This window comes from Ambystoma mexicanum, chromosome 8, assembly GCF_040938575.1.
Source record: "Ambystoma mexicanum isolate Mex_15411 chromosome 8, UKY_AmexF1_1, whole genome shotgun sequence".
Taxonomy (NCBI): domain Eukaryota; kingdom Metazoa; phylum Chordata; class Amphibia; order Caudata; family Ambystomatidae; genus Ambystoma; species Ambystoma mexicanum.
The window spans coordinates 470,072,103-470,099,159 of record NC_090929.1 but is presented as its reverse complement, the minus strand read 5'-3'; the positions used below and the strand labels follow the sequence as shown (position 1 = coordinate 470,099,159).

The following is a 27,057-nucleotide window of genomic DNA, read 5'->3' as shown; positions in this document are numbered from 1 at the left end:
AACCCAGGTTCCGAGTGCCAACCAGTCCCAATTGGGACCTTTTGGACCCAGTCCTGGTGCCAGTGGCACCAGGCTCATAAATATGCCCAGTCCCAGCGCTGGAAGCGCCGGGCTCATAATGCTTGGGTGGACTTACCTTCAGCAGACCATGCTGCTTACTTGCCTGCCAGTTGAGCCTCTGATCCTCTTCTGTTTGGAACTACTTTTCCTGTTGGGTGGGGCTGGAGCCACTCCCTAGATTCAGAACACTGGAACTCTTCTGGAAGGCAGGAACTTTTTTCTTACCAGGAACTCTTTTCTTACTTAGGCGTGGCTGTGGAAGGAGACACCTAAGCACTACAGGAGGCTATTTAAACCACACCCGGTGGATGAATCTTGCTTTGCGTTATTCTGCAACCTCTGCAGCAGAACGCTCGTCGTGTCTTCTGCATCCGGTCCTGGGCCTAAGGAAAAAGGCTTACCATCCTGAATCCAGTCTTCAGCAACACCTATAAAGACAAGAAAGAACAGGTTAGCATTCCGGCATCTGAAAGGCAAAGGCTTACCATCCTCAATCCAGTCTTCAGCAACACCTATAAAGACAAGAAAGAACAGGTTAGCATTCCGGCATCTGAAAGGCAAAGGCTTACCTACTCTTCGTGCGCTCCGGAGGTCTTCACACTGCATTCCGGCATCTGAAAGACAAAAGTTTACCAACTCTTCGCACGCTCCGGAGGCCTTCGGCGCTGCATCCCGCATCTGAAAGACAAAACAAGGTGCGTTTAAAGAAATTGGGGAACTTTAATATTCACGTGCCATTACTCCTTTCCACATCTAATCCAGTGGGTATTCCGGCACCCTGCAGCCGCTCCGAACTCGTACCTGCAAAATAAAAAGACGGTTAGAGCGCATAGTGAAGCAGGCAACAAGCGCTTACTTACGTGCTTCCAGGCGCTTCTATTCATCACACGGGCTCCATCTTCAACTCACTTCAGCCCGTCATCCGCCATCGCCGGAACCCTGCAAAACAAGAGACATCATTACTAAAGACTTTAAAGACATTTGAATGACTTGAAACTTACCGTTCGTGCAGTAAACGACGGACAGCAGTCCTCTGAAGTCAAGAGGCCTGCGCTACCTATCCAGTGAAGAAACTGGTTACAGCACCCTGCCCCGAGGCAGATGGAGAGCTCGGCATTCACTTACCTAAGGTGAGAGCGTTAACCTTTGGGGGTCTACAGGAGAGGAGAAGAGGAAAGAGATAGGGACACCCCAATAACCCCAGTTCATTAACCCCATAATTTTCTATCTGCAGACATCTTACTCTACACGTCAGGCATACAGTGCACAGAGGTCCAGCCCAAAGAGCCAACCGGGTGCTACACATCACCTTTGAAGATACGGTAGTCGCCCAGTCAAGACCGGCGCCTCTGCGAGAATCAGGTGAGCGTTACAATAACCCAAAAGCCCTATTTGTTCCTGTCAGGTATAGAAAAACAAGTTCCCTGTTTCTTTCCATTCTTCCCCATACGAGTGGTGCTAAATAATGAAAACTGATTTTCCTATTCTGACCATAATCCTAAAGCCCCGTGGGTTATTGTCAGGTGCAGCAAAACAAGTTTCCCCTTCGCTTTCATCCTGTCATATTGTTTCTGTGAATCATATCCCAAATCCAATTTTTGCATTGTGTTCCCACTCCCTGCCTTCCATTCAAAAGAGTCAAGCATAGTGGATGTTTGGAGGGTGAGGCTTGCTGGGACCAAAGTATAACCCTGTTTGCAGTCCTTTTCATTGTGCGCTTTGAACTGTTCTTTGCTTGCAGTTGGGGTGATGTAAAAGGTACCTATTGTAACTGCATATTCTAGTGTCATCTCTGAGTTGGTACTTTACCAAAAAGGATATTTTGTCTTTGTGTTGCCACAACATTGGTGGCTGATGTAATCTATTGTTCTAATTTGATGTAATAAATTAATTAATATCTTATTAATACACACCGGCCTGGTTCCTAGTCCATTGTGGCACCGGGTATCTGTTGGGGTTGTGTGCGAGATGGGTTGGAGGCCTTATCAAAAAAGACCTGAATGATAGAAATAAAAGTGTTTTTATTGGTTGCCACATTCATTCTAGGGGAAGGATATCCCCGACTTGCGTGTGACCGTATAATGGACTGCGACAACTGTGCACCTTTTGCTTTCTGCTGCCAATTCCTTGCTTTCAAAAGCAGTTATTTCGTTCAGAGAATTATTTATTATTATCCGCCACCAGATGGCGCTAGTTTGCCTCAATACGAGCCAACTTCACCATTGTGGTGGTCATTGTCTGGCTCTTGCTCCACACCGTAGGGCCTCTGACAACAGGCTTTTGTGCCCTGTTGCGTCGCCGGGTTTATTTCACCCGAGATTTAAATATCGTTGTGTAGCTCCGTCACCTTTCAGTATCCTGTGGCGCTCTCCATACGGAAATGAACTTGAACCTGCGGCGGAATTGCACTCCTGTTGTGCTGCATCCTCTTCTGTGTGAGAGCGCCCCCTTCTACTGAAGTGTCCTGGCGCCCGACCTTGTCACGACCCGTTGCGTCTTCTGTCCCCCCGAGGTCTACACGGATATGCTCGGTCACCAAAATCCTCAGTAACTAATCGCGTGCGCACGCACTTCGTATATATATCAAGTCACAACCAACACCTCAATGTGAAATCACAGAACAGTCTCACAAATATATGTAGAATAAAATGGGTACTTAACTGCTGCCTAAACAGCAAAGAAATAGTAAGGACAAAGGAAGGAAGAGAAGGTTATGGACTAGCAGAGAGAGAGGATTGGTTAAATAGAACCACATGTTTCAAGTTGACATATAATAAATGGACTACAAAAAAGGACATTTCTTGGGAAATGTAATTTATTTGTGTTGAAATGTTGAATATATTATTGATGTCATAATGCTGCTCGAGTTTAAAGTAAAGAACGAAGAGCATAATCCGAGCCTCCGGTCTTGACACTGAATTGTTTTATTGTACGAGCGAGCATAGTTCGCCCAGTACTCTTTCCGTTCCATCCATGGAATGGAAGGTTCACCTGGCACAGCTACAAAGGGTTGTGGTGGATTCACTGTTATGCCTTACATTTTGTTCATATTTAATTTAGTAGTCACTTTATGACTTTAACTTGTTTCAAAGTGAACGTAGTGTTGAAAGGATTGGTTGCCAAAATGTAATTCACCAGTCACTTCTGCTTCAAAATGAATGTATAGAGGATTCAAACTGTCCTTCTGTTTCCATATTTCGGCAAACAAATATGGTGACAAGCTACGCTCGTTGCATGGTCCACTTTTCTGACTTTGTGATGTCAAATAGTGCCACGTCTTGAAACGCCAACGGGTCCTTTCTTCTAACTACTCTCTGTGTAATTACATTGCACGCTCGCTGTTGAGGGCAACGAAATTGCTTTGAAGATAAACTGGAGTTCTCTGCGCTGTGAATGTTATCCTTATTAATAGCACGCTCACCGTGTATGTTCTTTGGGAATCTCGATCCTGTGCTTCCCGATCGTGAGGGATGATCTATCCGTGGCCGTCCTCCCTGCATCTTTCTCCATGGATTCCTGTTGTAATATGCACGGGCTCATGCATAGGCACACTGGTGGAATGTTGATGCGTGTTTGGCAACCAACATTCCACAGTGGCCGTTGGAGCTGAGGGAGCTGTGATCCGCTGCGGGGTCTCACAAATAAAGATACATATATTCTTATACATTGGAGTGGTGGTGGATTATTACATTGGCGACGAGGATTGTGTGAGACCCCGTCCCACGTGTGCGCGGAGCAGCGGTCTGGGCTTCGACCTCACCTTCGGTGTTGTTGGTGATTGGGAGGTGAAGCGGAGCAGTCCTGGTGTCCAGCCGATACATCGCTGTGGGCCAGTCCACGCCGGATCGTGGCGAGCAGAGAGGAGTTGTCCGGGTGCCCAGGCGGGGAGCGGAGGAGTTATCCGTGTGTCCTGTCGGGTACTGCCGCGGGCCAGTCTGCATCGGCGAAACGTGAGAGGGGGGAGCGGTCGGGGTGCCTAGTCGGGGCACTGCGCAGGCAAGTGGCTGCCGGTTCGTGGCGGGCAGCTGAAGACCAGGGAGTTCGCGGGTCGGAAGTTGGATCCTGGCCACTGTGGCAGCGACAGGGACTGGTGAGCTCCATTCTTCAAGGAGGCTTCCGCCGTGGATCCTGTTGGGGCTGGCAGGAAGAGGGCCGCTGAGCTGCACGCAGGCCGGCACACGAGAGAGCCTGCGCAGATAGCAGAGGCCGGCAGCTAGCCCCGCCCCCAGCAGCGTATTTATCCAACGCTGTTTCCGCTGCTTTGATCCTGGTGGGGCTGGCAGGAAGAGGGCCGCTGAGCTGCACGGAGGCCGGCACACTTGTGAGCCTGCGTAGATAGCAGAGGCCGGCGGTTAGCCCCGCTCCCAGCAGCGTCTTTACCCAACGCTGTTTTTGGGGACTGTGTGTCTCCGGGTAGGAGGGGGGCTGAGGTGGTGCTGGAAATAACGTGGCCCGCCGCTAGCGTCGCCCCTGACAGCGTCCTTATCCAAGGCTGTCTCCGCGGACTGGGTCGCCTTGGGGAAGCAGGAGGGGCTGCGGAGGCGCTGCCCAGCTACCAATTTGGGTGAGGCAGGTTATAACTCAATTCAGGCAAGTGGAAAGGGCTTTGGCTGGGTTGGCTGCCAAGGAATGTTTGGATAAGCTGTTGAGACTCACCCAGTGCCAGAACTTGGCTGTACTGCAATTACGTGTGGGTGCACGTGCTAAAGGCAGTAGTTGAGACTCACCCAGTGCCAGAACCTGGCTGTACTGCATTAACGTGTGGGTGCACGTGCCCAAGGCAACAGTGGGAGATATTTGTCTGTTTTTGTATGGGTGGGTGTATGGTGATCCACAGTGACAAATACTTTGGGGACTGTATGTATTTTTTGGGGGGGCAGGCGCACAAAGGACAGTGAGATAATTGTCTGCTGCTAGGGAATTAAGAGCTTTTAACATTGCACAAAGGTAGCAAGTTATTATTGGGGACATAAGGAACTGGGGAGTGTATTCAACTATGTTGCACACAACTGCTAGGCCTCCACCTGCTTTTCTGCCGAATCCTGGAGAGCCGGTTGCTCCTTGGGAGCAGTGGGTAGATGCAGGTGGGGCAAAGTTCAATGATGATGAAAAGGAGGCTGCTTTACTGAATTGCATTGGTACTGAGGGGTTGAGGGTTTTTCGTCATTTGCCTGGAGAGAATGTGATGGTTCAAGGGGGAGGTGAAGGGGAAATGGTGGTAAGTGCCTATGAGACTGCTTTGAAAGAATTGCAAATTTGTTTTGGTAAAAGAGTTAATGTGGTTTTAGAGCGATATAAGTTTTTCTCTAGGGCACAAGGTTCTATGGAAAGCATAGATTCATATGTTACAGCCTTACGAGCACTCATGGCTACGTGCGGGTTCCCGGGGAATGGAGAGGAACATATAAGAGATCAGATCATGATGAAGACATCCAATCAAAAAATTAGAGAGAGATTGTGGATTGAGAACAATCCTTCTCTTGATAAGGTTTTGGAGATTGCTAGAGCAATTGAAGCTTCAAAGGCGAGTGTACAGGTGGTTACTGAAAGGGACGGGAATAGGGAGATGGTACATGCTGTGGTGCCAAGGAGCAAAAAAGCTGGGGATAAAGTTGTGGCACAAAGCAATAGAGCATTGAGGGTCAAGGAGGGATGTAAAAATTGTGGCTGGTCGAGTCACAATGTTGATTCGAAGTCCTGTCCTGCTAACAATGTTGAGTGCAGGAAATGTAAACGTGTGGGCCATTTTGCACGTATGTGTAAGGGGCAGGTGGTTGCTAGTGTAACTACAGAGGACGCTGCCAGGGGGCTAGAAGGGGAATCGGGTGGTGGCGCTAATCGGAGTGTCATTTTACATGTTGAGGGAGGTGGGCGGAAGGGTCCATGGGTGTCGGTATTGGTGGACCAGCATCCTGTAGATATGTTGGTGGATTCGGGGTCACCTTATACCTTGGTGTCTCTGGAAGTCTATCATGAAGTGTTGGGTAAAGAGATGTCTACTTTGTTGCCCCCGGACATAAGACCATATGCTTATGGGCAGCATTCTATTGACCTGCTTGGTTATAATTGGTCGAATTTCTCTTTCAAGGGGAGGCAAACTGTGGGTAAATTGTATGTGGCTTCAAAGGGCACAAGTGTACTAGGCTGGGATGAGCAGGCTGCACTAAAAATACAAATCCATCCTGGTGAAAAGGAACCAGTCTTAAGTGTCATGGAGGGAGGGGAAGAGAATGACATAACGGTTACATCCACAGTCCTCATAAGTGAGTTTCCTGAGGTATTTTCAGATACACTTGGCAAGCTTAAGGGTTTTACACATCGCATTGTGTTGAAGAAGGGTGCGATTCCGAGAGTGCACAAAGTGAGGGGTGTGCCTGTTGCAGCCAGGGAGGCATTCAAAGAGGAATTGACTAAGTTGCAGTCACCAGGAATAATTGAGCCTATTGAGTGTTCAGAGTGGTTGTTTCCGGTGGTTTTAGTTAAGAGTAGTGATGGCAGCATAAGAATGTGTGTAGATCTCCAGGAACTAAATTCCAGCATATGGGTGGATCGGCATCCTTTGCCAAATATTAATGAGTTGTTGTTGACGCTGGGGGAAGCTAAATACTTTTCAACTTTTGATTTGTCAACTGCGTATTATCAAATTGACCTGCATGTGGATTCTAGACCCCTTACGTCATTTGTGACTCCGTTTGGGGCTTTCAGGTTTTGTCGCATGCCTTTTGGCCTGGCTTCGGCTGTGTTTCAGCGGTTGATGCAGCAGTTGTTTGGTGGTGTGAAGGGTGTCAGCTATTTTCAAGATGACATTTTGGTTTGGGGCAGCAGCAAGGAACAACATGATATCAGGGTAAGGAAGGTCATGCACATTCTTAAAGAGAGAGGATTGACGGTAAAGCTGACCAAGTGTCAGGTGGGTGTGCAGGAGGTCACATATTTGGGACACACATTGAGTTCACGAGGTGTGGGCCCAAAAAAGGAGTTAGTACAAGTGTTGAGAGATACGCCAGCTCCGGGCAATAAGGATCAGCTAAGGGCTTTTCTGGGTCTTGCGGAATACTATGTTAAATTTGTTCCAAATTATGCTGAAAAAACGGTGGCCATGAGAGCTCTCATGAGGAAATGTGTAAGGTTTGTATGGTCTGCGGAGTGTGCGGCAGAATTTGAGTTGGTTAAGAAGGAAGTAGAGAATGCTCCTTCATTGAAGTCATTTGACCTAAAAAATAAAACTGCTTTGACTGTGGATGCAAGTGAAGTGGGTTTGGGGGCAGTGCTAGAGCAATGGATAAAAGGTGAATGGGTACCAGTGGCTTTTGCTTTGAGGAGTTTGAGAGAGGTGGAAACGAGGTACTCTGTAATTGAGAGAGAGACTTTAGCAGTTTTATGGGCTTCAAAACACTTCAGGACATTTTTGTGGGGCATACCTTATATTGTCAGAACGGACCACAAACCGTTGGTGCAGGTATTTTCTACCAAAGGGGTCATGGCAGTGTCTCCGAGGATTGCAAAGTGGTCAGTACAATTGCAGGATTACAATTTTTCCTTGCAGTATTTTCCAGGAAGGTTGAATGTTGTTGCGGACTGTTTGTCCCGTTTGCCAGTGGGTCAGTGTGATGGTGAGGCAGGAGTAGTACAAGAGGATGATTCGCAGGAGTGTCAGGTTGCTTTGGTGACTTCAGCTGTGGAGAAGTCGTTGTGGGATCGGGAGTCTGAGAGGGATCTTGAGTTGAGGTGGATTAGGGAAGGTTTGCTTAAGGGGTGGCACACTGTTAAGGACAGGTTGGAAGGGAAAGCTTATGTTCAGGTTATTGATGAATTAGCCGAGGGTCCCTGGGGTGTGTCTAGGGGTTGTAGATTGATACCTCCTGTGAGTTTGAGGGCTAGAATAGTGGAATTGGCACATGTTGGTCATTTGGGACGATCTTTGACTAAAAGGAGATTGAGAGAGGAGTACTGGTGGCCGTCTATGGATAAGGATGTTGAGCAAGTAGTGAAAGATTGTATGGCATGTTCGGTTAGTGATAAGAGCAAGGTACTGCATCCACAACCTATACATCCTGTAGAGGTTCCAGAGCAAGTATGGTCGAAATTGGCTTTGGATATCATGGGTCCATTTGATTGTTTAGAGCCTCAGTCCTGATATATGTTGGTATTGGTGGACTATACGTCCAGGTGGATTGAGGTGGCGGCATGTTCTAGGGTTACAACCAATTCAGTTATTGATTTTTTGAGGAAAGTATTTGATCGTGAAGGATTACCTGCAACTTTAGTTACTGACAATGGGGTGCAGTTCACTTCTAGAGCAATGAGAGATTTTTTGGAGCAGCATGCCATTTCGCATTGTAGGACAGCTTTATATAATCCTTCTGCGAATGGATTAGTTGAGAGAGCAAATGGTACTATTAAGTCAGCCATACAATTTGCTTTGGCCAATGGGTTAGATTGGCAGGATGTGTTGACACAATATCTGGCTGCATATCGGAGAATGCCTGCCATGCTTACGGGAAGATCTCCATTTGAACTCATGAGGGGTAGGAAGGCAGGTACAACATTGAGAACTTTGGCCATGGGGGGTGGTGGGCCATGCGATATGGACTTGCGAGCCATTCATCGCAGTGTTTTGGAGCGCCAGCAGAGCACAATGTCTTCACAAAAAGCTAGGAAGGGGTTGAATGTTAAGCCTGGGGATGAAGTTTACATTAAGAATCCTAGGATGGTTCACAAGGGTTACAGCTCTTTTATGCCCTCAAAGAGAGTTATCAAGGTGGGAAAGGGGCATGTGCACTTGGAGGATGGCACTGTTTGGAGTAAGAGAAGGGTGGTGGTGAGTGGGTGCAAAAGTGTGGAGAGGCCAGGTGTGGGATCTAATTTGGAATTGCAAGAAACAGTTCTGGATTATGATCCTGTGGATTCACAAGGAATAAGGATTGAACAAGAAGGGATGGGTCAAATTCCAATTCCTGTTGGTCCAGAGGTAGATGTGGAATGTCAGAATGCTATGGATCAGCAACATGATGAGAGACAACATAGGGGTCGTGTGGGTAGGACTTGTGGTCCTCCCATAAGATTTAGAGATTACATTTGTTAAAAGTACAAGTACATTTAATTGCTCTAATTTTTGGTCTGTATCTAGATGGAAGTTGTATTGATGATAAGTCATGTAACCTTTTGTTTATGTTCCATTGTTTGAATTGATATTAACAGTTTTATCCAAGGGAAGAGGATATGTTGTTATATGCACGGGCTCGTGCATAGGCACACTGGTGGAATGTTGATGCGTGTTTGGCAACCAACATTCCACAGTGGCCGTTGGAGCTGAGGGAGCTGTGATCCGCTGCGGGGTCTCACAAATAAAGATACTTATATTCTTATACATTGGAGTGGTGGTGGATTATTACAATTCCCTTCCTTCTCCAGATCACTTGTCAACAAGTAAAGTAAGGACCGTTACCCCTGAGTGGATTGGTATTTTGCTTTATTGAAAGGTACATTTCTTGCCATATCAACCCTCCTGACACCTCTCTGACCGTTCTCTAAGCATAACGACCACTTGTAGCTGCTTCTCCCTTTTTTCTCCTCCAAACGCCTGCCCTCGCATCCACCTCCTGCAACACTCTAGATGCAACCTCAACAATCCAGTCCTTATGCTGCACTCTGCACTCCCCTTTCACCCAGCCCACCATTCTCTGGTAACTCTCTGCAACCCGTTCAGGAAGCTAGGAATGTGTGATGGTGGCAGAATCATCTCTTGCACTTTATTAACTTTCACCACCCCCGTGGCTATTGTGACAAAGCTCATGTATTGCGCGCTACATATGCTCAAGCGAATCACTTGCTGTCCGGAAGTTGAAATTGGTCCGGGATGGCTGTATAGCCATAAGACTTCCAAAAAATAACATGAAGCAATTGCAATGTTATCGAAAATAGATGGCAGACTTCTAGACTAAAAAGACAGGAAAACCTTGCACCTAATCAGAAATTGCTACATTGGATTCCTGTTTTTATAAAGGATTGTGTCCAGGACACTACGGGACCCAAAGAGCATTTTAGGCTACAAGAACCAATTTACTGTGGTAATCCAATTGAACATTGCGAGTTGCCTTGCAAAGTGCACTCATCAGCAAAGGAAAACATGCAGTATGTCCTTTCCCTAGGCAGACTAAGGTGTGAATGCCCCGGGTGGCCGCACAATATGCCAATTTCCAGAGAAGGTTTGGTGCTTTGTGACTACTACGGTCATGATTTGGCACAGTATAAAAGCTTTGTAAAAAATCGCATCTGCAGTCTTAAACTCTGGAACAAACTTAGCCTTGACTTAAGATAGCAACTAGTCCACTCCAAATTCTAAAAGAACTTGAAGACCCACCTCTTCTGCCTAGCTTCCCCATACCAAGTAAAATCAGAGTACCCGGTTCCTTCAAGCTTTCACTGAAGATCTATCATAAGCACTGCTCAGGGCTCTCAACTTGTGGTGATACTCCAGGGACGGGTCCTGGTTGGCACCGTGGCTTAGCGGAAATGGCCTATGCGACACTTCAGGTAGAAGGGATTTTTCATGCTTTTTTTCAATGCTGATGGTGTTTGCTAACCTAGCCCAATGCTCCCAACACAAAAATGTCAGACATACCATGGTGAAGATGCCTGAATATTGGGGGTTGTGGGGTGAGGGTGAAAGCATGCTGTCTGAATCTGTAAGAGCTGTCTGTCCTGGCTTGATAAAGCTGTGTATAAAATAGTGTTGCCCTATAAGACAGCCATTTTCAGGAGGAAAATAAATACATGATTTTCAGGTGAGGTGCATACCAACAATGCTTGGTTATTGGGTGGTGCTATGGCATAGCTGAAATAGCCGATTACAAACTCGCATTTCAGGTACATGAGATTTTCTTCATGCTTTTTGAACCCCGCCTCCACTTGCCACTAATGGTGTTTCCAAAAAATACTCCAAAACAAGGATGTCAGACTTTATCACTGAGAACCCCTAATGAGGGTGAAATATATATATATATATATATATATATATATATATATATATATATATATGTGTCGGTCCACAAATCGAGCTGTATATCTTGCGTTGATAAAGCAATAAAATAGCCTACCCTAAAAGACAATGGGTCTCTTTAAGAGTTTGCTGGTATCCTGGTGGTAATACGGCCAGGATACTGGCAAATGGAATTGCTGTCACCGGTGCTTGGTCTGGCGAAGTTACCGCCAGATCAATAGTGCTGGTAAGGGTGGTAAATACCCATCACATGGAGTCCCATAGGACTCCATGGGGGGATTTGCTGGTATTACTGGCATTGTTAATGCAGGCTATTTTCACTGGTGGGGTGGTGGAAGGACTAACTTGGACTTTGCCAGTGTGGTAACGTGCCGGTGAATGGAATTACCAGCATGTTTTTACCACACTGGCAAACTCCTAACGAGGCCTAATACACAGAAGTCAAAACATGTTTTTTAGTTAATGTATCTACCCACAATGCATTGCTCAGTGGCTCTGAACTGGCGGTGGATCCCTCGGGGTGGCTGCGGCGTGGTGCTGTGTCATGTGTGGCTTAGCTGAAACGCCTCTGCTACACTCACCGTTCAGGTAGAAGGTCCCTGCCCCCATGTTTTTTTTTAAAAAAACACCATTACATTGATAGTGATAGGGGAGAAATATCATCCTCTCACATCAATGTTTTTGCAACACAACTATACGTAAGACTGTCTTTAATGGCAAGAACTCCTCAATGAGGACCCACAAATACCACCTTTTTTCTCGTATTGGAGGCCGTTTTCTAGTCTTTGCATTGTTCTATTATTTGAAGAGAGAGCAGGCTGTATTCTTGTCAGACGGCACCTCCCCTGCACAGGCCCTGGAACACTGTACCTGAGAATGAGCTCTGCCTTCTCTTGTACACTCCCGCCGATTTCATTCCAGGGTGCTCTGGGTCTCGGGCACTGTCCACAGTGACCGCGGCGCTAGGCAGCAGCACGAAATAAACGCAGAGCCATGCCCTGCCTTTCTCCTCAGATTACCGTGCAGCAGTTTTGGGCATGTGGGGAAAATTGGGCGCAGGGACCAAGTTGTGAAGAGAAATGGGAACTGAAAGTGCTTTGAGCCAGCGCCTTCCTACGCCGCCCCTGCGGCGTCCCGCTTCTGCAAGTGTGGTCAAGGCTAAGGTGCAGGAGCCATGGGGGTTTCCTAATATTACCCAGGGAAATTCCGAAAACTGTCCTTCAAGACAATAGTGCGTGGCATGTGATATAATCTCTTCTGTATTATTGCAGTCTGCGGCGTTTAATTGCAACGACTGTAGCGGGTCAGCAATGAGCTACATGGCCCAGAGCTGCGTGGGTCCTCTGTACTAGCATACAGCAGTAGGTTGAGGTGCAATGGCTGTGCCATCTGTGGCTTCTAGACAGTACGAGGTGCAATGGCTGTGCCATCTGTGGCTTCTAGACAGTACTGGGACAGCAGGTGGTGGTTGGTGCAAGTCAGAAGTGAGCTGTTACTTGCAAGGGGAGTGGGGATGCGAAGGGGCTGCTGCACGGATATTAACGTGCATTGGTGCAATGCGAAGGCGCTCGTGTTTGAATAGCAGCGGGTGAAGAGTTTTGATTGGGTGCTCTGATAGTTGTCTGTGGGTTCCACTATCAGAACAGCTGGAGGGCACACATGCCAGGGTTGAGGTGCATTGACCCTGCTGTGTGTATGCGTCCCACTCCGAGTGCTGGAACAGCTGGGGTGCACTTTGCATGGGCTGCGGCACGGAGGGGAGCTGCATGCCCTCAGGACTGAAGTGCATCGGCGGAGCTGTCTGCAGGTCACAGGGCTGTAATAGTTGGGCGAGGCTACAGGGGCTGTAGAGCTATTGAATACATGCAGCCCACTGTTGCAGTGGCTGTGGATGCTGCGAGTCAGGAGGCGCAAGGTTACACGCGTGCATGTGGCGTAGGGATATCGGTGAAAGGGTGACAGGGTCTGCACCGCGGGCTCGGCAATATTGGCCCACAGGCCGCCTCTTCTGGTAGCCACTGGGGTTGGGGAATGGCCCTCCTCTTGCCGGGCACGCTACACAGTGTGTGCCTTCTATGCCCATCACCCCCGCCCCCCTCTCCGCCGGCCTCTTATGACGCACCTCGAGCTTGTGGCTAAGTCTGTTTTTTCCATGAACGGGTAAAAGCGACTAGGTTGCGCAGTAAAAAAACGTGTTTTTTTTTCCCAAAAGTGACGATTTCTCCTGAGTCTCGAGCCTTGAAGCGCATGGCGCGCACTTGAAAGAGCCACTCACCTCATCTGGGGGCGGGCGCAGCTGGCTTAAGGGTTTTGGGGATCCCCCTCCTGCAAAAAGCCGCCTGCCTTCGGAACCGTCTCAGTTGAGGTAGTGTGTGTGGTTGGTGACGCTGCTCCTTCTCTGGAGCTTGGGTTCGGAATAAATGAATGAATGAATGAACGGGCGGACGCGGGGAATTGTACAGCGCCCCTCTGTGAACGGAGGCGCTTCGAAGCGTTTCTTCTCCCTCGCCCCGGAGTTGCGGCCAGTGACGAGGATGAAGGTGACTCCGGCCCCACCAGGGAAGGGTTTCGGCCCGAGTCTGCCCATTTCGCGGCTGTCCTGCCTCCTGCTGCTACTGCCCGTTGCACTGTGCCTCCAGGCGTGCTCACCAACACAGCACCTGTATGGCGGGAGGTGCTGCTCCAGCTGCCCTCCAGGTAAGTCGGGGCTGCCCTGCTCGCGTGCACCGAGTGCGTGATGAAGACCGGCTGGGCGTCGCACCAGGGGCAGCGCTTGCGACCGGAGGGCTGTGCCGTCCCTTTAGAAACGTTTCCCGAGATGCTCTTGATCAGACCCTTGTGCCACATGCCACAAAAAACACCCACACTTCACCATCCAATTTCAACCAAACCATGTCACAACCGCTAGATGCACTTGTCCTGTTGAAACAATGTGACACCAGGAGTTACCCTGCTGCACCCAGAACCTAATCAACAGCAAGCACAACACCTACACAACGGAGACACGCTGGCATACACGTCGCAACGATCTCGTGGCATTTGCAGGGCCCATCGGGCACTTATCACCAGAAGCATGGGGGGACAGAGAGGGGGGCTAATGCCCTGGGTCTTTTGGTTGCTGCCCCGGATAGAATCTGAGGGGCTACAACCAAAAGTCTAGCTAGCCCCGACTCCCGACATTAGCGTAGCCCTGGATCTTTTCTAGACCTACGAACATCCCTGCGTATCACAAAGGATAAAGCCACCCACTATTCTTCAACAATAGCAGGAGCAGCAAACCCCTATTCAAAGCTGTCCCGGGAGGATAGCTCAGTTGCAACGTGCTCGCTTTGGAAACAAGATGACGGGAAGCAACACAGGTTCGACCCCCGGGCCGCACTTAAAAACCTCTGTGTATTAGGCACGTTATAAAGTCGCAACTAAGAGACATATTCCTGTAACAGCCCTCGATGCCCCTGGGCTGTTTGAGCGAATTAAAAATGCAAATAAAAAAATTAAAATAAAGCTGCGAGCAGCTACCCCCAACCAAGGAATCCCAGAATCGGTAGGAAAACTAAATCTATTAATAGCTTCTTCATTGACGAGCTGCATATTGATGCTGCCACAACTCTCGGCACACCAGCATTCATCACACCTGCAAAACAAGGACCCTCACGCTTCATGACATTGTCACATTGCCAATACCCACAATCACCACATCCTACCTGCTGACAACATACCATCTATATCTGCCACCCAAGGTCGCTCAGTAACGTGCGGTTGGGGAGCTTTCCTCGGGTAGCCCCAACAGAAAATTCGCTCGCATTTATTATTTACCTCGATCTCTCCCTCCTCCAACATGATGCAACGAAAGAATCCCCATTCAACTAGCCCTACTCTGCAAGATCACATGTTTTCTCCTACACAGAGGCGGTGCTGGGGGAGGAGGGGGGGGGGGGGGGGGTTAGAGGGCTGCAGCCCCGGGTCTTTTGGTTGTAGCCCCGGATAGAAGCTCAGGGTCTACAGCCAAAAGGCTATAGCTAGCCCAGAGTCCTGACAGTCCCGACATTAGCTTAGCCCCTGATCTTTTCCTGACCTAGCAACACCCCTGCTTAACAGTCGGAATACCTCACCACAGCTGGGGCCCGTGTGATGTCACATCTGTACGACAGCGTTGCCAGCCTCGCTGGACTTGCTACCCCAGACGTCACCCTTGTAATGGCAGTCCAGCACGCTGACCAGAGCCAAAAAATGGGACCATACTCCGCAATCCTAAAACAAAGACTTTGACTAACCATTGCACCCAGAGTGCTGTTCAAGACAGCGTGCATTACATACAAGACAGGTGCCACCTGCCTTTCCGCAAAACTCTCCAACTCAGAGAGCTTTCACAGGTCTAGGAGGCCGTCCATCTACAGGCTTGAGACAAAGTTACCCCACAGGGAGAAAACGCAGAAAAGGACATTTGGCTCCCGCCAACTGGGTCAACATTGCAGTTCCAACTGGAACAGCTTTGACTCCTTCAGCTCATGAAAAGGTTAAACACTTTGCTTCTTATGCAACCCCTGGGAGACCTCACAATTTGCTAGAGCCCACCTCTGGAGAACCAGCCCTAGGCCCGCTCCCAGGCCATACCATGGATGCCTGCCGTTTTGTGACCCTACTTTGTTCTGTTGCTCCCAGCAAAGTCTGTGCTTTATAATACCACACATAAGATACAAGATGGAGAGTTATTTACACATAGCTGTTATTAGTGGCATAGCAGGCTGGTGCAGGGGGAGAACACCTCCTACCCCCACACTCAACTGGGGGACTATCCTATGAATCCTCCTAACTTACCCCAATGGGCCTGCTTTTCTCCTACCCAGAACACTGCCTCTCTTCCCGTCCCTGCTATTTCGGTTCCTTGCCCGTCTAATGCCAGTCTCTGCCTTTTCTGGATCTCTCTCTGGCCTTCGCTTCATCGCCCCGATTCCTCTCTCCCACTCTCTCTTCTGCCGCTGTACCCTCTCCCATACAGTGATTTTGGTCTGCACCGGCCCCTACAGCTCCTGGTACACTGTAGCTCCCAGATTCCCTGCACTAGCTGTACCAATGATAGTCTCCCCAGAAAACATAACCAAGTGCACTTTTGGGGGACCCAACACATTGGGATGCTCACAAATCTTACTAATACATATTCAAAGGAATTGGTAAAGATTGGTGGTGACTGGTCAAAATGGTCGATTAAGTGGGGGCCTGGTTAATAGGATGATAGGCACTGACTGACAGTGTTTTGCTTTCACCTCATTCCCACTGTTACACTTCTATACATTCGTGTGCATATATGTGCATGTAGGTGTGTATATATACTGGAACATCAGTTCCTGTGCCCGCTGTAGGCGTGTCCAGGTTGCTTAGGAATGCGTTAACTGGAACATCCATAGACTTGGAGCTTAAAGTCACTGTGGCAGAGAGTCCTTTGTAAAATAGCAAATTATCATTGGGTTATAAATGTAGGCCAGGTCCGTGGCCCAGTGGCTGGGTATCTCCGCTAAACTGACCTGCATTTGGCCTCATGTTGTCAGGGGCGCTTAGACCTTCCTTCCCAGGTGATTACAATCAGTACCGATTGATCTTGCTACTCACAATTACATATGTTATGTCCTTGTGTCCTTGAGCGCACGTGCACTTTACCGCCTGTTTTCTCTAGACTAGAGCCACCACAACCATGAAATCCGGGCATGAACCCTGACGGCGCAGGTCCCCCAAAACGTTAACCTTTTGTGTTTGGAGAGAGTAGAACCATGCTTTGTAAAATGCGGCTTTGTGCAATATTATGAAAAAAGTTAGGTATAGTGCTTACACTGTCCTGGAGCAGCTTCCAGTCGCTATGGGTAAAGGTAGGAGAGGGATGGGGATGTGCTAGTTGGGCCTTGAAACACAGCCTAGAAGACATATGCAGCGAATATCACCAATGCTTTTTTCATGTCATTCGAAGGACCTGAAAAGAAACAAATATTTGAGTGATGTCAAAGGCAACCCTTGTACAAAGAAGGACCTCGCATACAATCATCGTTTGCAAAGAATACCAACTTTCCACCCAGATTCATCGGATAATCTTTAAACAGGAGGGCTGCGGCTGTCCGCCCAGACTGCGCATTCTGGATTCGCACCGGCCGTTCTTATGGGGTTCCTGTCTGGCGGAAGTCGCGCTGTGCCGGGCCACGTACAGACACGCAGCCGTGTGCGTAGATCCCTCTGGGAGTAGAAAGCCGGGCAGCCACGTGGGCTGTCTGGAACATGCGTCCCTACGCACTTGTGGTCGCGCGTGCATAATAGACACCGCGAGACTGTCGGGGTAGAAAGCATCGAAATAGAGACGCCCAGCAAAACATAATCCTGACTTCGTTTCTGAAGTCAAGGCCAGTCCTTTGCTCCTTCAAGTCCTCACAGAAGTATCTCCGAGGGTTCCAGGGTTGGGATGTGCGCCATGCTCTGTGTTACGCAGCTCAAATCATCAGTGCTGGCTTTCCACTGTCCGCGTCGGATTGAAACTCAGCATTGGTTGACGATTGAAGTTCCTTCTGCTTTAAATTCGTATACCTTTCGCATAGTACATAAGTGCAGCATTTTCTTTCTGGGATGGAGTTGAAACACACAACAAATAATACAATACAAATAAGTGATTTACAGCTCACCACTTCTAAGGTTAAGCCAGGATTCGGTAATGTATGACAATATTGGTCTCTTTTTTGTATCGTCCTCCGAGCTCGCTGATATTTGAGGGCCATAATATGCTGTTGCTGCATAACGTAACCCACACAGATCCTCCTGGAGGACGCAAAAGCACGAGGAGACGCGAGGAGACGGACACAGTTAACATTGAGCTTAGGTGAATTTCGCAGGTGTTTGCCTGAGTCTTGTTTTGATGCGACGTTTGTGTTATTGGGTTTCTTTGGGTGCTGCTTGTGCACCACCTTGTGGAAGGGACGTCATTTCACCAAAATGCCAGGGGTAGCAGAAGGGACATCACACGACCCTTGACCTCTGATGACATCACATGAAGTGATGTAATTTGATCCCACCCAAAGTGACATCACGGGAAGCGATGACAAAACAGGAAGTGGCATCACATAGCATTGTTTCTAAGTACACTATGAAACATATGGTTACGATATATCAGCGTAAAGTGATATGCATTTATACAAGAATGGAGCACCATATGTATCATTAATATCAGCAGCTTATAGACCCCTATTACCAAATTACTGTGAATGCAAGCAGACGTCCAAGGAAAAATGATAATGATGTGTTATTATATAGCACTTACGCTTAAGCGCTTCAGATAGAACAAATATACATACAGCATTACCCAACCTGTATTGGTACTCATTTATCAACCTCAGCAGGATGAAAGGCTGAGTTGACCTTGCCGAGAGTTGAACCTGCAACCGGCAGCTCACACACATTGCAGCAGCAAGCGCTCAACCCACTAAGCTATCTTACCGGCTGTAGCTATCAGAAAACCAGCCACTCCAGAAACAAAGAGCCACATGCGGCTGGCCACAGTAACTGCTAAACTTCAATGCCAAAAACGGTCAGATTTGCAATGGGCAGAATTACTGCTCACGTTAAATCTGCCAAATTTCCATTGGCATCCATTGGATTTTTACTGCGAAGCCACCACTCGTAATCCCCAGTCAAATCTGCCAGACTGATTGGCAGTAATGGAAACCAAGTTTGCCACTATATCTGTGCCTATGCCACAGGAATACTGCAAAACTCGAGATGAGGCGACTTGACCAATCTGCAGAACCATTTAAGGTCGCAGGAGCCTCAATAAAAAACACCTGTTTAAAATAAACTCTTTTTTGTTTAGGGGTAGCAAGGGAGGCCTCAGAGGTCGCAAGTGATACCCCTGGCAACTCCTAAATGACATCCCTGCCTTGTGGGCAGGAAATGCTGAGGTAAGAATGTTGTGCAAGCGCCTGGAAGAGAGCACAAGCAGGTCAGGAAATGACCACAGATCCAGGCAAAGGGAGAGGGAATTGTTACTGTGTGCTTTTTAACATTTTTCTATTTGTTATATTTTTTAAATAAATCTTAGCAGAGCTGCATAGTGGTCCAGAAACAAAGGAGATGGCTATCCCCAAAAGAGGGGTATGTTCATCCATGTTTGCACTGCACCACTCTCCACCTACTTCACTAGTATTAGAGCACCAGAAAAGTTTGCGTTACAGGACACACATGACTTAATCTTGTTTCATTTCACCAAAAGAGTTAAAACAGATTAGGGTTTGGTGGAGGATAATTGGAATACATGGCACCACTTGATCAAGTAACTCGTTCAGATCTTCTCTGACACGAGGCTAACAGAAGTTTTCAGGCCTGTCATTTTGGGACTCCAATTTTGAACACCAATGCCTACTTTGTAAAATGCATGTTCCATAAAATTAATAGTAGTAAGGAAAGCATACATACGTACGGACCGTTTCAATTTGCCTCATAGTCCAGTATGAAAATGTCCACTAAATGGCAGCGCAGATCTTGCTTTCTTGCTTTTAATTTTCAATTTAATACAGGAATCCATATGTTGTAAGGTCTATGCTGCAATCTAGTGGACATTTTCAGATAAACCCTTCTAACAGAACGTTATTGGAAGGAAGGCAAAAATAGATGAAATCCTATTTTACTGTAATCCAAAAAGCTTATATATAATTGAAGTAAGATTTAAAGAGTTAGTCCTCTGCACACGAGGACCACTCTGATTTTTAAGTTAATATAAGGTAATAGAAGTTGGTGTCCTAAGCTTGATTATAATATTGCTCCAGGGCTGGGATGTTCCTTGATGGTAGCATACATGACAGGCTGGCTGCTTTTGAGGTCCTCAGCCTCATCACAGGGAGGGGTTTTGAGAGTTATGTTAAGTTATGAAACACTAATGTGCCAACAAGACCTTAGTAGCCTTATTGGGGGATGAGAGCAGCAGGAACAGTCGGGTGAAAGCTGGCGGGCAACTATGCTGGAGGGTAATGGGAGAGACTGAGGTGTGGGCACAATGATCGTGGAGCTATAGGTTCGGGTATACAGGTAGGCAGTGATTAGGAGAGATAGTCATCTATTGAGGTAAACACCTTGTGACAACTCACAGCGAGACCCACACCCATGGGGCCACGTACAAAGGAGTCTAGGATTAGTAGTCAAAAGGAAGGGTGGCTAGAAGGAGCACATGAGTGAGGCAGGGGTCTTGAAAGAAGGTTGAGGGAACAGAGGGTACACATAGGGAACTCTACAACGGGGGAAGGGAGCCTGCGAGTGGCACCGGTGGTGAGAGGAGGGGAAACCGTATCAAATTCAAAAGCAAACCTCTTGAAAGGTAGCCCCAAGGCAGGAATGTTGGATTTGGGGCAGGGAAAGTGCATCTTAAGGGTGTTCTGTAAGTTCTGCATTAGAGAAGGTTGAGGAGGGGACGAAGGACAGTGGCAGAAGCCGCATGTGCATTGTGGATCTCTTTAACTGAGCATCTCTGTGGACCAGGCCTAGCTACAGACCTAGTGGAGTAAGTCATGTGAAATGGTTATAAATAGAGCTGGAAAGAGCACACATCTCCCCTACATCCACCCTTAAAAGGTACACGCAAACCTTGTCTCTTATGCAATCCCATCCCCAAAATTGGCTTCAGCCAGATCTACTCCAACCTTCTGTGGTGCGATACAAGCACCTCTCCGAGTGGTGATAGAAAATGCCTTCATTACAGCACTAGGATACTGCAGAATCCACTGTGCCCTATATGTGCATCACACTGCCCCCACTATGTTTGGGCATCACATCACCACAGCAAACATCTTCCGTAGAGAGCTGAGCCCCAAGTACTAGGGTGAGAATCAGGGCTTCTCTTCTGTTTTGCACCGGAATGCATTGAACCTAATACATTTAAATGCCTTTAAAAAACACCCAGGGCTTCAACCCCAGACCCAATGCTTCGAAGTCCTGTAGCTTCAGACTTGTATTGTATTGTACTTGTCATTTGTATAGCGCCAATTTTACCATTATTGTAGTTTCAATGTGCTGTTGGTGGGAACACCATCAGACGACCAAAGTCCAAGGTGTTGCAGGTCTTGGTGGACACATATAATGCGTGTGTGCATTTGGCAGAAAAAGGCTTAGCAGGGCTGGCCAGGCTCAGGTGTAAAAAGCAACTCATGTAGACAGTCTCCCTTTCCTGGCTAAGCTCTTAGAGTCACTGGTGTCCCCTCTGCTCTCTTCCCATCTTGAATTTACTAATCTTTTGGACCCGGTTCAATCCGGGTTCCATCCTGGCCGAGGCACAGAGAGTGTTCTTATCGCTGTTTTGGATGACATGACCAGGCTGGTGGACACTGGTGGAGTGGGGGCCTTGATCCTGTTGGACCTATCAGCGGCCTTCGACACAGTCGACACCTCCATCCTGCTGTCCCGCCTTGCCCAGTTTGGTATCTCACGGTAGGTACTAGCCTGGGTTAGGTCGTTCCTTGCGGAACGTACACAGACCCTCACAATGCCCCCCTTTCTTTCTGCTTCTTGTCGCCTTAGCTGTGGGGTACCAAAGGGCTCCTCCCTGTTCCCTATCCTGTTCAACATTTATATCTGGGGCTTGGTGTGTCTCATCCGCTTCTTCGGCATCAGATGCTACTCATATGCCGACGACACTCAGATATTGATTCGATTAGATCTTGATCAATCTGAGGTGTCGTCGTGCCTGCGGTGGTGTGTGGCAGCAGTGGGGGACTGGATGGGCCACAACTGACTCAAGTTAAATGGTGATAACACTGAGGTGATGGTGGTGGGTTACCCTCCTAATCCTACACTTTGGGCGTCCTCCTTATGGCCCACCTCTTTGGGTTCCTTACCAACCCCGGTCAAGAAAGTTAAAAACCTGGGTGTCATGCTATCAGCATCTCTGTCTATGGACCAACAGGTTACAGCGGTTTGTCAGGCCGGCCACTTCCAATTAAAAACTCTTAGGAAGGTTCTGCTTCTGATTCCAGCCCCACTGCGTCCCCCGGTGGTTGCAGCCCTGGTACTATCGCCGATAGATTATTGTAATTCTCTATATCTGTCCAAACCTAAGAAGCTGATAAATGGTTGCAGCGACAACAGAACCTGGCCGCTCGGTTGGCCACTGATACTCCCTACAGAGCTCACATCTCTCCGGTGATTTGGACTCTGCACTGGCTCCCAGTGGCCCAGCGCGAGGAGTTTGAGGCCTTGTGTATTGTCCATCGTGTCCTTCATAACCAGGGAGCGGAATATCTCCAAGCTAAATTTACTCGCTATTATCCTACCCGTAATCTTTGCTCCGTCACTGCCGAAAAAATTCTGGTGCCAAGATACAATCGGGAACGTGTAGGCGGTCAAGCCTTCTCGATTGTCGCAGCATCCTTATGGAATAAACTTCCACGGGCCATTAAAAAAAAAAACCTCTAACTATCTTGAGTTCAGAAAGAGGGTCAAAACCCATTTAGTTTAACTCTCCTAGGTGCCAGCTCTCTCTCTCCTTAAGCACCATGATTCCTTCGGGTGACAGTGCGCTATATAAGAATTGATAACATAACATAACTTATGGGTGCTGAGAAGAATATGGGTGGCGTTAGACTAGCTATGTGTTAAGCATGCCAGAATTTATAATAGGACTGCACCACATTCTGCTGTCAAGAGTTGTTGAGGCATAGTCTGGTGTTGGTAGGCAGAGAACTTATGTGAAAAGCATGACCGGTTTGTTGTCGTAGTCCTTGCTGTATACTGTTGTGTGTGGTTGGCCATGCCTGCGGCCAGTGGAGTGGTGTATTTTGCATACCATTACCACCAATTGGAGGCACTTTGATGTTAGGGTGCCCTCTCAGGTAGTTGGCGTCTTCTGTTGGTTCTTGCGGAAAATCCATGTCTGGGTCTTGGAGAGTGATTCTCGCTTTTCATTACATCTCTGACACCCCAGGGAGGTGCCAACCCATGGCTTGAGAGGGCATAAGCCCTTCCACTTTGAGGCAGAAGGTATCACTCTGCTGTGATGCTCAGAACGGCGCTCTGATGGAAAAGGGAATATGATGGCAAGAGCTTGTCAAACTTCTCACCTGGTGGAGCAGAGTATTTACATTTAAACAGTCATTAATGTGGCAGAAGCAAACATAGAGTGGTAGAGGACAAAAGCCTGCCTAGTATACCCCCTATGACGAATGCAAGGCTTAAATGCTTGGTCCAGATTTTAGATGGCCCAAGCCGCCAATGATTAGCATCACTTTGTAAAATAGTCTCTGAAGTGGGGCGAAAGATGCATCCAATGGGCCAAAGGAAGGTGTACCAGCTATTCAGCCTCTTGGGCTCAGAGGAAGGATGGGCAGAGGTTCGACAGCGCAATGGATTAATGGCCCCACTCAAGAATAGCTTTCAAAACCATCACACAGCTCCTTCAAAATGTTGAGACTGGCTCCGCCCTTGCCCGAGCTGTAGCTGGAACACACGGCAGGGAGCAGGCCACAATGTATCATCTATAACCCAGTGGCTTTGAGAATGTACTCCAGGATGCCCCACCCTTCTTTTTCTGTTGTTGACTGCAGCCCATGAACTGTGCTGTGACCCCCTCCCCTTCGAGCCTCCTCATGCTGAGTTCCCAAGTAGTTCAACATCTCTCCCCTAACTGACTTCTGCCTAGGATTCTCTCATAAGTAGATTGATTCTCCTACCGCTACCACCCTGGGGGCACCTACAAATCTGTATATCCGAGATGGGCTCCACTATCAGTGCACCTAATCCAGGTTTTCTCGACATCACTCCCATTGCAGACCTCTGCCCTGGAACTCCTGTACCAGTGAAAGTGAGTGGACCCTGTTCAACATCGCCATCTGACGTATGTAGTAATACAAAGTGGCTCCAACTTGTTCTGTTTATAATATTGTTGGTCAAAGGTTTATATTAAGCCAAACACCAAATAAGTAAATAAAAATAAATGCAAGCTAATGTACACGCCGTAGAGGGGAGCCACTATTGTGATTGAGGAAAAGCAATCAAAGTGAACCATAGTGCATCCTAATATGGCTTCCTGTGCCATTTTTGTATCCTGGATGTTTTAGGAGGGCTTAATGGCCACACTCCCAACCTAACGGTGAGGGGTATTGCTAGGTCTGGAAAAGATCTGGGGCTATGCTAATGTTGGGACTGTCAGGACTCAGGGCTAGCAAGCCTTTTGGTTGTAGCCCCAGAGCTTCTATCTGGGGCTACAACCAAAAGACCCGGGCTATAGCCTCCTGGCCCCCAGAACCCTCTAGCAACACCTCTGCTGTCGGACCCAGCTGCCAAATTCTGCAGCCATGACGGGATCAATGCACATCTCAGAGAAGTACTGATACAGATTTGCAGCTTCAGCTCAATCACACACATCTATACCCTACAAATTAGTACTATCTGTGACACCAGACCCACAAGAGGAACCTAGGGTCAGAGTAATGATAGGAGGCAAGACATTTCCGTTCTTTGTAGACATGGGAGCAACTCGTTCCTGTGTTCAAGAAGGAAAGGGCCCAATGTCTGGGTTTAGCATGAATGCACAGGAATTCTCTAAGGGCTGCAGGTTTGGTTCCTTTTACTGACGAATTATCACTTTTCATAGGAGAACATGACGTGTCTATGCCACTATTGTATTGGCAGACACCAGTTAACATATTAGGATGTAACTTGATGACAAAACTAAACATGACGATATCTTTTACTGACAAAGGGATATTGCGTTCCACTCCAGGCATACCCTACATAAATGTAAGAGAATTCATATTAGCATTTACAGGCCAAAAGGCATTACAATGGGTTCCTTTAGACCCAGAACTGTTTTTGTATGGAGTAAATATTTTGTTGACATGGCTTTCTAGACTGGTAGGTAAATTGTTGAGAATACTTAACACATTTTTGTTTAGTCCAGAAATACCTATGAATGATGAGGAAGGGCAGGTTATCCCTCTAGAACTAGAAGCAGCCGTGGTAAGAGGAAAGGGTGGTTTTTCACGCGACAGATGATGAGGGAAGAGAATGGAGAGCAGTAATGGCTATCGGTGAAGGATACAGACTAAGAAACCTAAAAGATGAAGAATTGTCTAGAGATGATTATTCAGATGATGAATTACTATTTTTCATAACTCTATTATTTGATTAAAGTTGAGAATAGGGAAATACCACAAGAGGATGAGATTGGTGAAAAAGAAACCATAATTTTTCCAGGAAGATTTAGAAAAGGTGCCAAGCATCTTATGGACTAGCAGTCCTTATGACATGGGTCTATTGAGTGGAGCAGGAGCAGTTAAAATAAAACTCAAACCAGGAGAAAATTTGACAGCTACGATATTATGTAACATCCCAGCTAAAGCCAAATATTTTACAGTCCTAAATTTAAAAAACACGTTCTTTTCAACTCCCCCTCATGAACACTCCAAGGATTTTACTTCATTTCCATATAGAAACCAGCCCTGGAAACATACAAGATTACCTCAGGGGTACTGTGAGTCCCCATCAAACTTTAATAGAGTTCTTCAGATGGACCTAAGTAATAATTCTGTACGTAGATGATATATTAGTGTGCAGTGAGACAGAAGAAAGATGCAGAGAAGATCTGCTTCAGTTAATAACAGTACTAGCAGAGAAAGGATACAAGGTAAATAAAGAGAAATTACAGTATTGCCAGGAAGAGGTCATGTACATAGGACAGCTAATCTCTCAAGAGGGGAGAAAGGTGTTACCTGAGAGAGCAGAAGTGATCATGAAAACTCCAACACCTGAAACAGTAAGGCAATGCAACAGTTTTTAGGCCTGTGTAATGATTGCAGGACCTGGGTTTTTGATTACAGTACATAGATTCAACCGCTTTTGAAAGGACTCAACGAAGCACAAATAGGTATAAGTAAAATAACATTGGCAGATAAGATGACTGAAGGATTCGAAGAATTAAAAGGGGCAATTTATACAGCCACTGTTATGGATTCTGGATTACAATGAGTTTTACTTATTCTCGCATTCAAATGGAGAAGCGATGACAGCAGTAGTCACACAGAAAACGGCATTGGGACATGGACATAAACCATTAGCCTACAATGGTGGGATTTTAGACCCAGTAATGAAAGGGCATTATCCTTGTGAACAAGCGTTAGCTGCTGCTGCTTTCACAATTGAAAAAACTGCAAGCATTACAATGGGGTGTTCAATGACGTTATTCGTCGAGCAATCCTTGTTCATCATTTTAGAGAAACCCAAAAGCACATTGACTATGCAAAAGGCATCAGGGTACAAAGTGATTATTTTGAACCCAGTGATCAAAATTTTTAAATGTAGAGTAGTGAATCCAGCAACATTTATAGCGGAACCCGTAGAGAAGGAAGAATATGAACATGACTGCACAACGTATACTGACTTCTATGATGAGATTCCCCATGTTAGAGAAAATGCTCTCGGAGGGGTGGACATTTTATTTATTGATGGTTCTTCAAAAATGTATCAAACAACAGGAGAAAGGCATACGGGATCGGCAGTAGTAAAGTTAACACATTATTGTGAATTTGAAGTAGTGACAAGTGAAGGACTGCCTTCACATTGCTAAGCACAGGTTGCAGAATTAGTGGTGCTTATCGTCGCACTCCAGGGATATGAGGATGAGGAAGTTAGTGTACTCTGAATCCGCCTATGTGATGTCAACCATACATGCAGGATTGTCATGTTGGAAAAGGAGGGGTTTCCTCCACACAGACTGCACACCAGTGCAACATGCATTGCTATTAGACAATCTCATTAAGGTAATAAAGCTCCAATTGGCTATCGCCGTGGTGAAATGCGCAGCCCGTAGTAAAAGGGCAGATATGATTTCTCACGGTAACAAAGGACAGATGTTGAAGTGAAAAGAACAGCATGTTTTCCAAATATTTCTGTAGAAGATGTTCAGCAAATGTTGGAACGTTGTATGCTGATAAAAGAAGTTTTTTTAATATGTTATCCATTGTACAGTTAATTGAGCTGCAAGGACG

The 27,057-nt window shown here is 47.2% G+C and overlaps 1 protein-coding gene across 2 annotated transcripts in view; it reads left to right on the top strand.

Moving 5' to 3' along the window:
- The first annotated feature begins 13,072 nt into the window (after positions 1–13,072).
- Positions 13,073–27,057, top strand: part of TNFRSF4 (TNF receptor superfamily member 4) — a 100,838-nt gene continuing 86,853 nt past the window's right edge. The window contains exon 1 of one of the 2 annotated variants that reach the window (XM_069610087.1): positions 13,073–13,759. In XM_069610087.1, the coding sequence (XP_069466188.1) occupies positions 13,495–13,759 (265 nt within the window). In that variant the 5' untranslated portion in view covers positions 13,073–13,494. The remainder of the gene's footprint in view (positions 13,760–27,057) is intronic. The other variant, XM_069610088.1, reaches the window with a different exon arrangement.